Source organism: Leuciscus leuciscus (assembly GCF_965113295.1).
Source record: "Leuciscus leuciscus genome assembly, chromosome: 15".
Lineage (NCBI taxonomy): Eukaryota > Metazoa > Chordata > Actinopteri > Cypriniformes > Leuciscidae > Leuciscus > Leuciscus leuciscus.
Window position 1 is genome coordinate 32349299 of NC_138739.1, and position 14198 is coordinate 32363496.

A 14198-nucleotide genomic window follows, 5' to 3' on the forward strand; every position below is an offset into this window, starting at 1 on the left:
CTTCAAAAAGTGACAATTGTAACATGCTATATAAAAATATCTGTGGGGTATTTTGAGCTAAAACTTTACATACACACTCTGGGGACATCAAAGACTTATTTTACATCTTGTGAAAAGGGCATTACAGTTGCTTTGTCTGTAAATATATTTTTCTTTTGCAATTTTTTTAAACCACAAATAGTTTTTTTTTTTTTTTTACTTGAAGTCAGTGCTGATTTATTGAATTTGTCTTATAAAAAAAAAAAAAAAAAACATAAGTGTCATTAACATCTGCTAAAGTATGGATGCAGTGCATTGAAATTATAGACAGTCCAAACACAGTCCAATATATTGACTACCTATCAACAAATTATCAAACTTTTATTTATTGAAATGGTTGAGGTATATGTTTAAAGACATATATATGGGTGAAAAAAATTATAAACAATTACCAAAACAGAAAAAAATACATCAGTCTTTTTATGACTCCAAATGTAAGCTGATGTAAGCTGCTTCTTATCCACTCAGTGTAGTTCTGCTCATCTCATTAAAGCCATTAATGTTCAATATAAATAAAATAAATCTTCAGCTGCATCGAATCGCTGCATGAAAAATACTTTCTCCACAGAGAAAAACAAAGACATCCGCTTGGCTGCTCAGAAGTCCAGCCACTCAACCATGTAAACACAGTTAGATGGAGAGATTTCACCCCCTTCATGACAGTCATCAAACACCTAGAAGACAAAGAGTTAACTTAACACATGATGTAATCAACTAAAATATGTTTTATCCTATTTATTATTAGGGCTGTCAACTGATTTAAAGGTTTGATCCATCAGAATTGGTATTTAGATTTTTATTTCAGGAAAGTATTTACACGGCAATTACCATTAAATAATGCCATGAGATTAATGGGTTTTAAATGGATATTAAAGGGATAGTTTACCCAAAAATGAAAATTCTGTTAGTAATTCGAAATATATAAACATTACCGGACACAATCCACATGGTGTTTTGACCAGGCCAGTGGGTTGAATTATGGGATTCACTCCCCTGTAGAGCTTCATCTGTCCATCGACACTCCCCACCGTCCCCTCTTTAGCAGCGATTATGGTCATCTCCACCTTGCCATCAAAGATCAGTGTGTTTAGGATGGTCTCGATGTCTTCCATGGACAGATCTACCTGCGCACAGGAACATCACCATATAATAAACCCATTCAGTTCATGTTTAATAACTCTGCAGCATTAAGATATTATTCCCACTCACTTTGCTGATGCCGAGCTCACAGATGTACTTCCACACTTCATGAGACGTGGCAAATGAGCTGTTTCTTTGCACCATGGGGCTCTGCTTACTGTCCCTCGCTGCTTCAGCCTAAAAACAAACACATTTCTATTAACTCTTTCCCGGTCATTGATGGAATCCGTAATTGAAAACACAACGGTTCGCAGCCATTGATGGAACTTTGATACATAATTTATGACACAATGCTTCCCAATTATTGACGGAATTTTCCGTAATTCACAACACAACGCTTCGCAGCCATTGATGGAACTTTCCGTCAATTGCAACACAACACTTCCCCTCCATTGACGTAATTTTCCATAATTTATGATCAAATGCTTCCCAAATATTGACAGAATTTTCCGTAATTCACAACACAACGCTTCGCAGCCGTTGACAGAACTTTCCATCATTTGTGACACAACGCTTCTCCTCCATTGACCGAATTTTCCATCATTTATGACTAGTGCTGTAGCTATCGATTATTTTAGTAATTGAGTATTCTACTGATTATTCCGTCGATTAATCGAGTAATCGGATAACAAAAATTGTGGTAATAAAAATAGATCCAAGTGAACAACAGCCTTTAAAATGACTTAAAATACAAATAGGTAACACTTTACAATATGGTTCATTAGTTGACTACCATACTAAGAATGAACAATACTTCTACAGCATTTATTAATCTTAGTTAATATTAATTTTAACATTTACTAATACATTATTAAAATCACAAACTCACAGCACGCAGAGATGGGAGTTTGAGAAACCCGAGACGCGCTCCAACCACGCATATAAATGATAACAGTGCAACTATGAAACTATGTTTTGCGTTCCCAAATGCACATTATTGGAAACCTAAACCAACAGCACATGCAGAGACTGAGTGTGTGTGGAGCAGCGTTTACTGTGAACGGAGCTGAGGTACTTTTATCACAATCTGCACGCATGTAAATAATTAAAGCGTTTTGCTTCTCTGTGGAAAAAAAAGAAAAAAAAGAGCACATATTTTTTAAACTGAATCACAGCCTTTATGATTTCATGATAGCACTATGCTATATTATGATTGCAAATGGTTTTATATAGATTGCGTAGCCTTAGAAAACGCTTTAATAATGCGATTCATGGATTCTCGTCTGTGGGAAGCCCAACTTCCGGTAGTTTGCCGGTTACTCGACATGGGTAAATTGCAATCAAGGATTTTTTTAAATCGAGTACTTTAATCGAGGAATCGTTACAGCCTTATTTATGACACACCACTTTCCCGCCATTGACGGATTTTTTTCATTCATTAACGACACAACGCTGATGGAATTCTGCATAATTTACAACACAACACTTTCCCACCATTGAAGAAATTGTCCATCATTTATGACACAACGCTTCACCGCGAATTTCCAGCAATTCATGTTTTCACTGTTATACGGTAGGGGGCGCTATTACACCTCTTCTGAAAGAGTACAGAATCTCCAGATCAAAACACAGGCAAAGCAGAAGAAACAAGCGATAAATGCATTGATTACGCATAGGTAATGCGATCAAACATTAATCATCATATAAATCAAAACTGCCTAATGTTACCGAATGAAATGCCGAGCCCAGGAAGATGTATAGGACTGTGAAGCTTTGGGGGTGTTGATGGACTCGATCTACCCAATATATGTTTTGATCATTGTTCTGAATCAGATCTGGATGTAGTCTTTTCTCCGTTTTTTTGTTCAAAATGTTGCTTTTTTTAAAAAGAAACTTACCAACATTCAAGTGTTGCTAAAAAAAATAAATAAATAAAAAGCATGAAGCTAGCATCAATTTTTTTTTGTTTACAAGCAGAGGCTCTGTTCTTTCTTTTGATATATTGTATGTTTCGATATTCATACAACAAAATATTCTGGGGGCCATGACATTTTTGTGAAAATTATTAAATGTTGGCGCTGACAGGTAACTTTTTTTTTTTTTATGCTAACGAAGAAAGGGCAGAATTCAAAGTATGAAAAATTCAAGATCACAAAGATTAAGAGGAATATGAAATGTTACAATCTAACCTTACTTTGCAGGAACTTAAAGCACTGTTGGTTGAGAACCTCAACAAACTCGGACTCGAAATCTTGATCGCTATACCAGGCGCCTCCTGTCACAGATCGGTCCGGCTGCAGGTTGTACAGCATGTAGACCTTCTTCTTAGAGGCCTGGATGGGAAAAATCCATGACTTTTCAGTAGGTCTAAGGCAAATTAAACATTTCAAATGTCTAAATGTTTGGAGATCAACTCACTGCAACAGACTTCACCGCTTTGATGAGTTTCTTACTCTCAAGATTCTTGAGGATTTTATTGATTTCTGTGAGTGGAAGGTTACTCTTATATCTGATGTCTCTGCTCCAAATTCCTTTAGAAAACAGAAAAAGCCATTAAAAATAAACTCTTTATCAATATAGATCAGTCGCTTAATAAAACAATGTTAAACGCAAACAATAAAAAAAGCATTTTACCTTTATTCCCAGCATCCTCTATGATTTGGTAAACTAGTTTTTCTTGGTTATCAGAGCCTTTTACTTTACTGTGAAAAAATAAATGCATTAATTATACATTATGCAATTTTTAAATCAATTTGAATGCCTTTTTTTAAATTACATTTAAATGTATGTGCACATATTTGCAAACATATTCACTAAATTTGTGTGAAATATATATTTTAATTCATTAAGCTTGTGTTCACATTTATAAAACACACACACGCATTTGCATATATATATATATATATATATATATATATATATATATATATACACACATAAAATATATACACACACACACTTATATATGGCAAATTAAGATGATGTGCTTGCATTTAAAGAGACGAACCTTGCAGACTGAACATCTTTAAGCCTGTATAAAAGGCCATTGCTGTTCTTGAGCAAGTCTAACTGACCCTGAGAACAGAAATGAAGAATCACACATGAGTATAAAGAGCAGAGACACATGTTTCATGCACCGTCAGCTGGAGCTGAACATCTCACCACAGACAGCAGTCTGTTGATGGCCGAGGCTCGCTGCTGCGCCTCAACGTGCGGCATGTCATTCTGGATGACCTGGTCTGTGATCCCTTGTGGAAACTGCTGACACAGCTCTTTTATCCTTTAAAAGAGGGGGAAAAAAGATCCTTGAGCAATATCAACTACATTTCCCGAAATTCTCTGCACAGCAAAAAAAAAAAAAAAAAAAATCTCTTCATTATGTTAAAAGGGCAATAAAAATCTTCCTGTCGCAGTTGGTACAAAAAGAAAGATCAAAACTGAACATTTAATTCCGATCAAAAACACTTAAAGGGATAGTGCACCCAAAAATGAAAATTCAGAAAAATAATTGACTCACGCTCAAATTGTACCAAACTTGTTTCTTCTGCTGAACACAAAATAAGATATTTGTAAGAATATCGGTAACAAAACAGTTAATGGACCCCATTGTCTTTTATAGTATTTATTTATTTTTTTACTATGGAAGTCAATGGGGGCCATCAACCGTTTTGTTATCCACATTCTTCAAAATAACTTATTTTGTGTTCAGCAGAAGAAAGAAACTCGTACATGTTTGGAACAACATGAGGGTGAGTATATGATGACAGAATTTTTGTTTTTGGGTGAACTGTTCCTTTAAATTTTCTCAACATTAAAAACATTCACATATCATTACCACGACGTTCATCTTCTGGATCTAAACTTGGTTCGTTTTGCCATTAACTAAAGTACTTACAATAAACAAAGTCTACAAAATAGCTTTGATGTTAACTTTAATTGCTTCTAAAAATCCATCCACGCGTTATGTTGTGTTTACAGGCCAAGACTCTCATGTTAAAACTGCGCTGAACTCACCGATTCTCGATATCTACAGGGTCCGTTGACTCTTTTTTTACTTTAACTTCTGTCATTGTTCATGAGAAGGGAATTACTTGAGGATAAAGTCAAATGTTAACAATAATACTAATAATACATTCATATATCCATTTGAAGTTGAAGTGAAACGCTGTAGAATGTCAGTCTGCACTCCTCAAGTCTCGCGGTAGGCGGGGAGAGTTTACAGACGGCTGGGTTGCCAGATCGCGCCAAATAAACGTGCAAACAGGTTTTCAAACACTACCAAGAATTAGCGACTTCCTTCTTCTGAATAAGTGAAAATAAGCTATTTTTGTCGTTAACACCGACTTTAATCTGGAAGTATGCCGATAAATCCCACAAACGCGACTTACAATATGTATAACCAAAACAAGATCAAAGTGACGAATAAAAGGAAGACATGGCAACACAGACAGGCAGATTGCAAACCAAGTAAAACCTTCATACCGCCACCTACTTTGCTGGAGTTGTTATTTGTTTAATGACATCCAGCATCATAGAAAGATTTTGTTGTTGTTGTTTATTTCTTTCCTATTCCTAATGACACTTATCTTCTTTGATAAGAATAATTAAATAAACCAGCACAGGCATTTCAGTTAAAAGGGTTTGTGGGAAAAACTAAAATGAAGCATCAGTGTGTTGAAACTTACTTACTGTTTATCTTATGAAATACATAATTAAATACATAAGACATAGGCCTACTTATCTATACAAAATGTGTTCTGTATTATAATGTGTCGTTTCATATGCATTATTGCGAAATGCATAACTGGCCTGTAGGGGGAAGCATTGGCTCACACAAAATAAATAAAAAATTAGACACTTTTACGCAGTATTTAAAAAAAAAATGTATGTAGAATTTATAATAAATAATAATTAATGTGTTCACTTTAGGTAAATATAGTCTTTCACATTTCTGCTTGTAACTCCTCTGTTGCCATGATGACGTTATTATTCTTTTATATACGCATGCACTTGATGTGCATCAAGTACGTAAGTGTGTGTGTGTGTGTGTGTGTGTGTGTGTGTGTGGTGTGGTGTGGGGTGGGTTGCGCATGCGTACCAGGCTACTCAGTTGCTATGGGATACGTGACGACTCAACAGCGTTTAATATATCTTTACAGCGTCGTTGGATACAGCGGTGAACTGCGAGTTCATTTCGTTTATGGTTCAAATTTTTACAGGTTCGAGCTACTTAAAACACACAAATAGTCTGGATAGTAGCTCATATTTTCTACAGCCTAATGTACTTCACCTTTTCATGCATGTGCTGAATTAAACGCATCTGTAGTTCTGTAAAAAATGTATTTTCCCTCCTATATTATAGGTTGAAGAGTGCAAACATGACGGCAGGTTCAGTGGCAGCACCTCAAATAATCCCCATTCGCATGCCTCCTCCAGGTAAAGCCAAGCATGAGATTGACTCCTGCACTCCTGTGGAGATCAAATCAGGTGAGTCTGCGGTTTTAACACACGCTTGTAGTTGTTGCTCGTCATGTGATTGATATGGCACATGATGTATCCCAGAATCCTCTGATGTGAGTGTGCTGCTGTACACGCTGGATGGCAGTAAGCCTGAGGAGATGAAGAGACTGGGCTCTGGTGGCAACAGCACTATGAAGTTCACTGAACCTATTCGCTTACCTGTGGGGAAAGTGTCTGTGAGAGCCATGGCTGTCACCGCGTGGGTACATTTTATAGTGTGTTGTTTATAACGTTGCTGGGTGTTTCTTCAACTATGAGTACAATAAAATTCTTTGCATTACATTAAAACTGTCTTGGAACTTTTTTCTTTCTTTCTACCATTTATACAAATTTTATTTTTACCACTTTTGCCTTGAATGTATTCATTTATATTCCAAAACCCTACAGAGCCCCTTAGATGACATGGCGTTAGGAAAGATGATATGGGAGGACATTTTTTTTACACAAATTGCTTTTGCATTTGCTCACAAAACTTTTGCACTCTCTCACAAAAGTATTGCGTCCCCCTGAGAAACTTTGCATTCGATTGCAAAAATATTTGAATTCTCTTTCAAAAGTGTTGCTTTACCCCCGACAAACTTTGCGTCCGCTCACAAAATATTTGAGTTCCCTTTCAAAAGTATTGAGTTCCCCTGACAAACTGCTTTAACTAAGTATAGAAAAGTATAGAAAAGTATAGAAATTCCCCTGGAAAACTTTGCGTTGTCTTAAAAAACGTTTGCGTTACCTCACAAAACATTTGCGTTACCTCACAAAACATTTGCGTTACCTCACAAAAGCATTGCATTCTCTAGCAAAAGCATTGTGTTTCCCTGACAAACTTGGTGTTTGCTCCCAAACTTTGTTCTCTTTCAAAAGTGTTGTGTTCCCTTGCAAAACATTTGCGTTACCTCACAAAAGTATCGTGTTCTCTAAAGAAACTAGCAAAAGTATTGCTTTTCCCTGACAAATTTGGTCGCAAATTTGGGTCGCTTGCAACATATTTGCGTCCCTCTGAGTCCCTCCCTTTGCGTTCTCTTGCAAAGGCACTGAAATTTATTTTTTTTCCTTCCACCTCATCGCAAAAGTTTTGCAAGCGAACGCAAAGTTTATCTGCGACATGCAAAAGCATTGAAATGTAACTGTTTTTCTTCCCATCATTTTTTTTTTTTTTTACTATCCTCATGTCCCTATACAGTATGGAGCCACTAGGGACATGGTGATGGGAAAAGCATTGGAAAAAAATGTCAATGCTTTTGCATTCTCTCGCAAACGTTTTGCATTCCCTCGAGAAACTTTGAGTTATTTGCCAACAAAGACAAACTTTCTCAGGGGAACACAAAAAATTTGCGAGAGAATGCAAAAGCATTGAAATATAATTTTTCCCTCCCATCTCGTATTTTTCCTTCCCCATGTTACTTTAAGAGCTCTGTTCGATATGGAGACATGCCAGACAAAAGAGTTTTCCATTTTATTCCAAAAATGTGTAAAATGTCATTTTTGTCACTGTCATTTCCGTAACCAAATGTTATTAAACATAATACATTATTTAAAATGGGGTGGAAATATAAGAAAAAATGTAATAAAAACCACAGAATTCTCATTTGATGCGTGAGAGAGATGCAATCAAAAATGCCCAGTTGGGGAAACACCCAGCAACAAATTTGACTTCAAATTGACCCAAATAAAGACCATTTGTAATGTAATGCAGCGATGGCCGACAGAGTGCTGTCGTCACCAAGGTTTTCATAGTGGATCCCGCTTCAGATGAGGATCAGACTGCGGATCATGAGGATGACTCTTTGAAGAATGGCAGACCGATCAATGGCAAGAATGTCAGTTTTAAACCCATTACGGATTTTTTTTCCTGTAATAACATTGCATGGATTTAAGAATATGTATTATAAACAGTTCTTTATGTTGAACAGGATTCATCAAGGAATTTGAAGGAGAGCGAAAATGGAGCTGGCATTTCCTCTGGTAATTTTTTAGGTAAATCATTTGGTTTTAGTCAGTGTGGATTTGTCACAAATTATTTTGCTTTCAAAAAAATCCTGCATTACGGTAATGTGAATAATATTATTCACATTTCAGTAGGCTATTTGGGCAAGGGAGTTTTAATGTGCCAAACAATGTAACAATAAAAAAAAAAAAAAAAATCTATATTTTCTTTTGTGAAAAATTATTTACTTTTCTCTTGATTTTGGGGGGAAAATAAGACCTGAACATTGCTTGAGAGATTTAAAAAATATTTATAATCCATGATTTAAAAATAATTGTCTCAGATTCATACTCATTTACATGTCCTTTGACTTTCTTGTGCCTTTTTTGCATTCTTTTATGTCAGATATTCCCAGTAGTGAATCTCGAAGATCTCTGAAAGGTCCTCGATTCCTCTCACAGCGTCTCGGCCCCGGTTCATCTGCACGGCCGACAGTTGAAAACCAAGTAAAGGTTTATAACATACACACAACACTCTCCAACAGCCCTCACTATGATCAGTGTCATCTCAAGCAGAAAACTGAAACAGAACACTTCCTGTTTAACGTCAGCATTCTCAATCCCACCAGAACCAGAGTGCAGATGTTGTGGAAAGTCCCTTAAGAAGCTTGACAAGCACTCAGACATCACGGATTCAGAGAGAGACAGATTTCCTTAGGTGAGCGAGAGAGAGAGATGTTACTTTGAGCATAAAATTATTTAATTGATAATATATGTAACTCCTCTGTTTCTACTGGGACCACTATCTGACCTCTGTTACACTCACTCCCATCCGGGTCACGGCACCAATATAACCCCTCCGGTTCCACTCGCACTGCTCCAAGCGGGATTCAAACTGATGTTTCCGGCACGGGAGGTTGGCGGACATACAAGAACACTAAAGGCCACAGTCTGTAGCATCAGTCGCTAGTGCGCCTCTTCAGGGGAGTGAGGTTTACATGCACAGCTTTTACTAGCTGGCCTCAGTTACGCACATAGTACATACATATATTAACAATGAAATAATTTCCTGCTCAAAATAACATCTCCTGCTTAAGTTTTTTTGTTTCTGAAGTGTCTGAAGTGTCCAAAGCTGTATTTATTTGATAAAAAATGTCACATGATCCTACGGAAATCATTCTAATATGCTGATTTGCTGCTCAATTATTAGAAAATATTAAAGGTGCTCAATTACTAATAATGTTTCATATTTTTATCAATGTTGAAATCTGTGATACATTTTTTTCAGGATTATTTAAGGAATAGAAAGTTCAAAAGAACAGCATTTTATTCTAAATATAAATCTTTTGTTACAATATAAATGCCTTTACTGACACTTTTGATCAGTTTAAAGGCAGGGTGGTGATTTGTTCCAGATTTTTTTTTTTTATGCTGATTGAAAGTCTCTTCACATTCTGATAGCAATCACAAAGTTAAGTGATCTAAATGTATTTATATGCATGTATATATCTCATCTGTGGAAGGCGACCATAAAATGCATTGCGTTCCATTAACCATAAAAAAAAAAAAATATTATTTAATTATTTAAAAAAATCTTACTCACCCCAGACTTTTGAATGGTAGTGTATCACAGTTTCCACAAACATATGAAGCAGCACAACTGTTTTCAACATTGATAATAATAAATAAATGTTTCTTGAACAGCAAATCAGCAGATTAGACTGATTTCTGAAGGATCACGTGACTGAAGGCTGGAGTTATGATGCTGAAAATTGTGTGTGTGTACAATATCTTTCTGAAGATGTCCAAAGTGCCTGAATCATCGCCCTTCAGACCCTTTTGCCCGATTCTGTCTGCACTGTGGATCACCAGTACCCCCAATACCTGGTCAAAGACTCCCCCCTACTGAAGGAGGACAGGTAATACATACTTTGTTACAACACAATACCATGGTATTCAGATCATCAGTGATCAATTCCCAATAATATGATTATTTGCTGTGCTTTTTCACAGATGGGTCTATGCGTGCACTGTAAAACCATGGTGCCTCTCAATACGGCCACATGTGTGGTGTGCGAGTCTCCATTGGCTCAACAACTGCAGCCGCAGGCTAGTCTGAGACTACAGGTACAAGTCTATCTGTAGTGGATCACTGTAGTGAGTCAATTAAATGTATTGATTAAATAAAGTATATTATATCGCTATTATTCTAGGATAAGTTAATCTGTGGCTCGTGTGGGACAGGAAACCCCTCTCACATCACACATTGTGTCACTTGTGAATCCCAGCTGCTTCAGCAAGCCACAGTAAGAGCCCCGCCTACCTGAATTCAGCATTAGCCAATCAGAAGTCTCCTGAATCATTACTAGGATTGTGATAGGACACTACAGTGGTTATAATGGTGCTTTATCATTCCACAGCCTGTTTTAAGTGGACAGAGAGCTGCACCTGTACCCAGTTCACAGGGCAAAATGGTCTCCTGCTCCAAGTGCAATAGAGTCAACCACTCGGATGCTCGATTCTGCGACTGGTGTGGTACAAAGGTGACAAAAAACTTCAATTTTGATTTCATGGGGACTTAAAAAGGTTCGGTGACATGTACCACTATTTGGCAAATTTTTTACATTTGAAGGAAGATTTTCCCATGCAGATTTCGCACAGGGATTTCGCAATTTTCGCAGGTTGGTCACAAGGATTTGTTGTGTTGGCCAATAGAATGCTGTTGAATCGGCCCAAAAAAACGCCCTGACGTTGCCCGACGGCCGACCGTTGGCTTGGTGTGTCCCTGGCTTAAATTGACAAACACATTTAAAGGGATTTACTATTATTTTTAATCAGGAACCGACTAGAGCGTTTTGATATGTGCCGCCTCGACTTCCTGTTTCAATAGGAAATACATCAACGTTGGAATGTAACTGCATTATGAAGTAGTTTCATGGGACCTTTATGTCCTTTTCTCACAGAACGTTTTTTTCCACCAGACTAGATATTTGGTGTTAATTATAATATGGAGATTTTTTTCATCAAACTATCATTGTGTATATTTAACAAAGTTTGTACTATATAAACGAAATGCTGTGTGGTTTTGTGTTGACACACGCAGCCGGGCCACAAAGCCAGCGCTGTGACGTGTTCTCAGTGTGGAGCTAGCAGTCACCCGTATGCTAATCACTGTGGTGTGTGTGGCGTCTTCCTGGACGGCCCACCCAGGACGCCCTCACAAGTAAAGCAGGGACAGGACGCACAGGAAGCTGATCAGGTACAGCACACGGACTGTTTGGCGCTCATTAAAAACCTACAGTGTGTTATATCATTCTCTCTCTCACTCTTTCTCATGTAGCCCTCAGCCACCTGGCAGGCGGTTCCTGCGCCTGAATCTACAACCGTGCCTCACGCTTCGGGTTTGCGCATGTGTGCAGATGCACAGACGCAGACAGTCGGTCTGTTTTTCCCATCCAGCACTGAGCTGAAAAAACAGAGCCAACAGAAGGAGGCGGAGCTTAGCAGACAGGAACAGATGAGTGACAGGAAGCCCCTCCTCACTGCCATTAGTCCAGGCCGAGGTAGGCTACTTTACAATACAATTTTATTCATTTTTTTGAAACAAATAAATATGCATGACTTTTTGTATTTGCTTTTATTGTATGTATAATTCAGGGTTCTGGAGGAAGCAGGTGGACCACATCTGCGCTCATCTGCGCAGTTACACTCAGAATAATAATGAGTTCAGAGCTCTGATTGGAGAACCTCGGCTGGGCAGAGTAGGACCACTAAAAATTATACTTTTTACGTGCATTTTTTATTCCTGAAATGTATGTATTTACTTGCACTACTGTTATTGTTACACTTTTTTTATTTGATTCCTGTATTTTTATTTTTATGATCATTATTTGCATTTCCTGAACATGTTTTTGCTCTCCAGATGATCTCTGCTGTTATTCAGGAGGACAGCTATGAAGTCAGTCTGCACATCAATTTCATCTGTGCCTCACCGGAGGGATCCAGGGTAAGAAACACTCCTGAAAGCTTTTATATTGAGTCTGAAGAGAGTCTCTTGAGCATTGCATGTTTTTCAGCGTGTGTGTTGTCTTTTTCCAGTCGTCTTCTGCAGGACAGCAGAGCCGATCTGTGGCATCAGAGAGTCTGAACCTCAGTGCCGTGACAGAAGGCAGGAGTTCAGCCAGTCCGGGTAAAAAAACATGATTGGTTTTCTGTCATGATGGGGCCTTTACATTGACTTCTACTGCTGTTGTACTGAACTAATGATATTTTCTATTGCCTACTAAAAAATGTTTTATGTGTTTTGGACATTCATTTAAATGACAGTGGTGTTTTGGGGGCCTGAAAATGCAAACGGGTTAAAGTTTTTGAAACCGATACCGTTAACTACAAAAAACGCGCATTTGTGAAAACGGTGACGTCATGCACACGTGTATTACGTGTATTACGCGCGTTGTGTTTCTTTACAAAGTAACATCGCCAACTACTGGCCTGGCATAAATAAAGCAGCGTTTTAGTTGTTTTCGCGTATCACTGTGAACGGGGATCGTTCTGACAATGTTGTCGTCTGTACACGAAAAAACTTTTAGGTTTTTAGTACATCATTGTCATGTAAACGTGCCCTAAGACATTGTATTATTTAGTATTTTTATTAAGCCATTTTCATGGTAAATAATACATATAGTAAACTATTAATCATTTAATGGTATAATTTATAATAACATTGAGATATAAGCATCTTTTTTCCTTGTGGAGACTTGACTGGTTATATTATTTTAAACTTGCTTGTTAACTTTTTTTTATTAATAATAGTAATTATTTCAAATGAATAATAAATACAAATAATTTTAAACATACTAAAGAACTTAATTGATTTCACTATTATTAGTTTTAATTATTATTACCGTTTTAATTATTAACTATAATACATACACTTTTAAATAATAGTAATTGTTTTATTAATTAATCATTTAATTATAATTTACAATAGTAATAAAACATTAAGCATCAAAATATTTATTAATAACGAATATTAACCATGTATTGGTTTCTCTTACTACTTTTTGATACATCTATTATTTATTCATTAATAGAAAACGATCAAAGTGATAATTATGACTATTTTTCTGTATCATATGTTGTTTGTACAGAGAGTAACATTAATGCAGCAGGATTGTCAGCAAAAAGAAAGAAGCCGAAAAAGATCTGGACCTCAGACGCTACAGAAAAGCAGTCGGTCAGCATCACACACACAGAAACACTGACAAAATAACCCTTTTCATTTATAAGATAAAGAATAGAATGTTAATGTCTTTCTCAGGAGTCTAAAGACAGTGTTCTCCTTAAGGAGGTGGGGCCTGAGGGGCGGGGCCGGATCTCAGTGGTGCTGCAGCTATTGGATGAGGTGAGGCTAAAGAGCCAATCACAGCACTCCAAACATCAGCAAAATTCATAGCTTCAGATGACATTGTGCGGTCACAATGTTTGTAGGCAAAATCAAGAAGAATCAGGAAATCTCGAAATAAAAGTTCTATTGAGAATTAAAAACATGCAAATGTATGAGTTATACAGTCAAAATTGTGAGATAAAAAGTCGCAATTACCAAAATTTGCAAAAAGTGTTAACTTTTTTATAATCTC

The 14198-nt window shown here is 36.9% G+C and overlaps 2 protein-coding genes across 4 annotated transcripts in view; one reads left to right on the forward strand and one right to left on the reverse strand.

Annotated features, from left to right (window-relative positions):
• Positions 1 to 14198, forward strand: part of dzank1 (double zinc ribbon and ankyrin repeat domains 1) — a 232988-nt gene that overhangs the window by 217464 nt on the left and 1326 nt on the right. Inside the window, exons 1-18 of one of the 3 annotated variants that reach the window (XM_082139831.1) lie at positions 6252 to 6338; positions 6482 to 6606; positions 6682 to 6838; positions 8330 to 8453; positions 8547 to 8610; positions 8966 to 9072; positions 9189 to 9277; positions 10361 to 10478; positions 10573 to 10686; positions 10773 to 10865; positions 10980 to 11102; positions 11663 to 11818; positions 11900 to 12122; positions 12217 to 12320; positions 12482 to 12565; positions 12658 to 12748; positions 13710 to 13795; positions 13880 to 13963. In XM_082139831.1, coding sequence (XP_081995957.1) covers positions 6498 to 6606; positions 6682 to 6838; positions 8330 to 8453; positions 8547 to 8610; positions 8966 to 9072; positions 9189 to 9277; positions 10361 to 10478; positions 10573 to 10686; positions 10773 to 10865; positions 10980 to 11102; positions 11663 to 11818; positions 11900 to 12122; positions 12217 to 12320; positions 12482 to 12565; positions 12658 to 12748; positions 13710 to 13795; positions 13880 to 13963 — 1926 coding nt within the window. In that variant the 5' untranslated portion in view covers positions 6252 to 6338; positions 6482 to 6497. Of the gene's footprint in view, positions 1 to 6251; positions 6339 to 6481; positions 6607 to 6681; positions 6839 to 8329; positions 8454 to 8546; positions 8611 to 8965; positions 9073 to 9188; positions 9278 to 10360; positions 10479 to 10572; positions 10687 to 10772; positions 10866 to 10979; positions 11103 to 11662; positions 11819 to 11899; positions 12123 to 12216; positions 12321 to 12481; positions 12566 to 12657; positions 12749 to 13709; positions 13796 to 13879; positions 13964 to 14198 lie in introns of those variants that run through there. The other 2 variants (XM_082139833.1, XM_082139832.1) reach the window with 2 other exon arrangements.
• polr3f (polymerase (RNA) III (DNA directed) polypeptide F) lies at positions 344 to 5335 on the reverse strand. The gene is made up of 9 exons (XM_082139899.1): positions 5134 to 5335; positions 4282 to 4399; positions 4127 to 4194; positions 3754 to 3821; positions 3538 to 3650; positions 3309 to 3452; positions 1249 to 1356; positions 972 to 1163; positions 344 to 713 (listed from the first exon to the last, which is right to left on the reverse strand). Exons 1-9 carry the CDS (start codon positions 5187 to 5189, stop codon positions 636 to 638), a joined length of 945 nt encoding a protein of 314 aa, XP_081996025.1. The 5' UTR covers positions 5190 to 5335; the 3' UTR covers positions 344 to 635.

Excerpts from the sequence above, each read along its gene's own strand:
- polr3f (XM_082139899.1), bottom strand. The coding sequence starts at position 5,189 with ATGACAGAAGTTAAAGTAAAAAAAGAGTCAACGGACCCTGTAGATATC. Across the intron at positions 4,195-4,281 it reads TCAACAGACTGCTGTCTGTG|GGTCAGTTAGACTTGCTCAA; the intron begins GTGAGATGTTCA and ends TTCTGTTCTCAG. Across the intron at positions 1,357-3,308 it reads TTAAGTTCCTGCAAAGTAAG|GCTGAAGCAGCGAGGGACAG; the intron begins GTTAGATTGTAA and ends GTTTGTTTTTAG.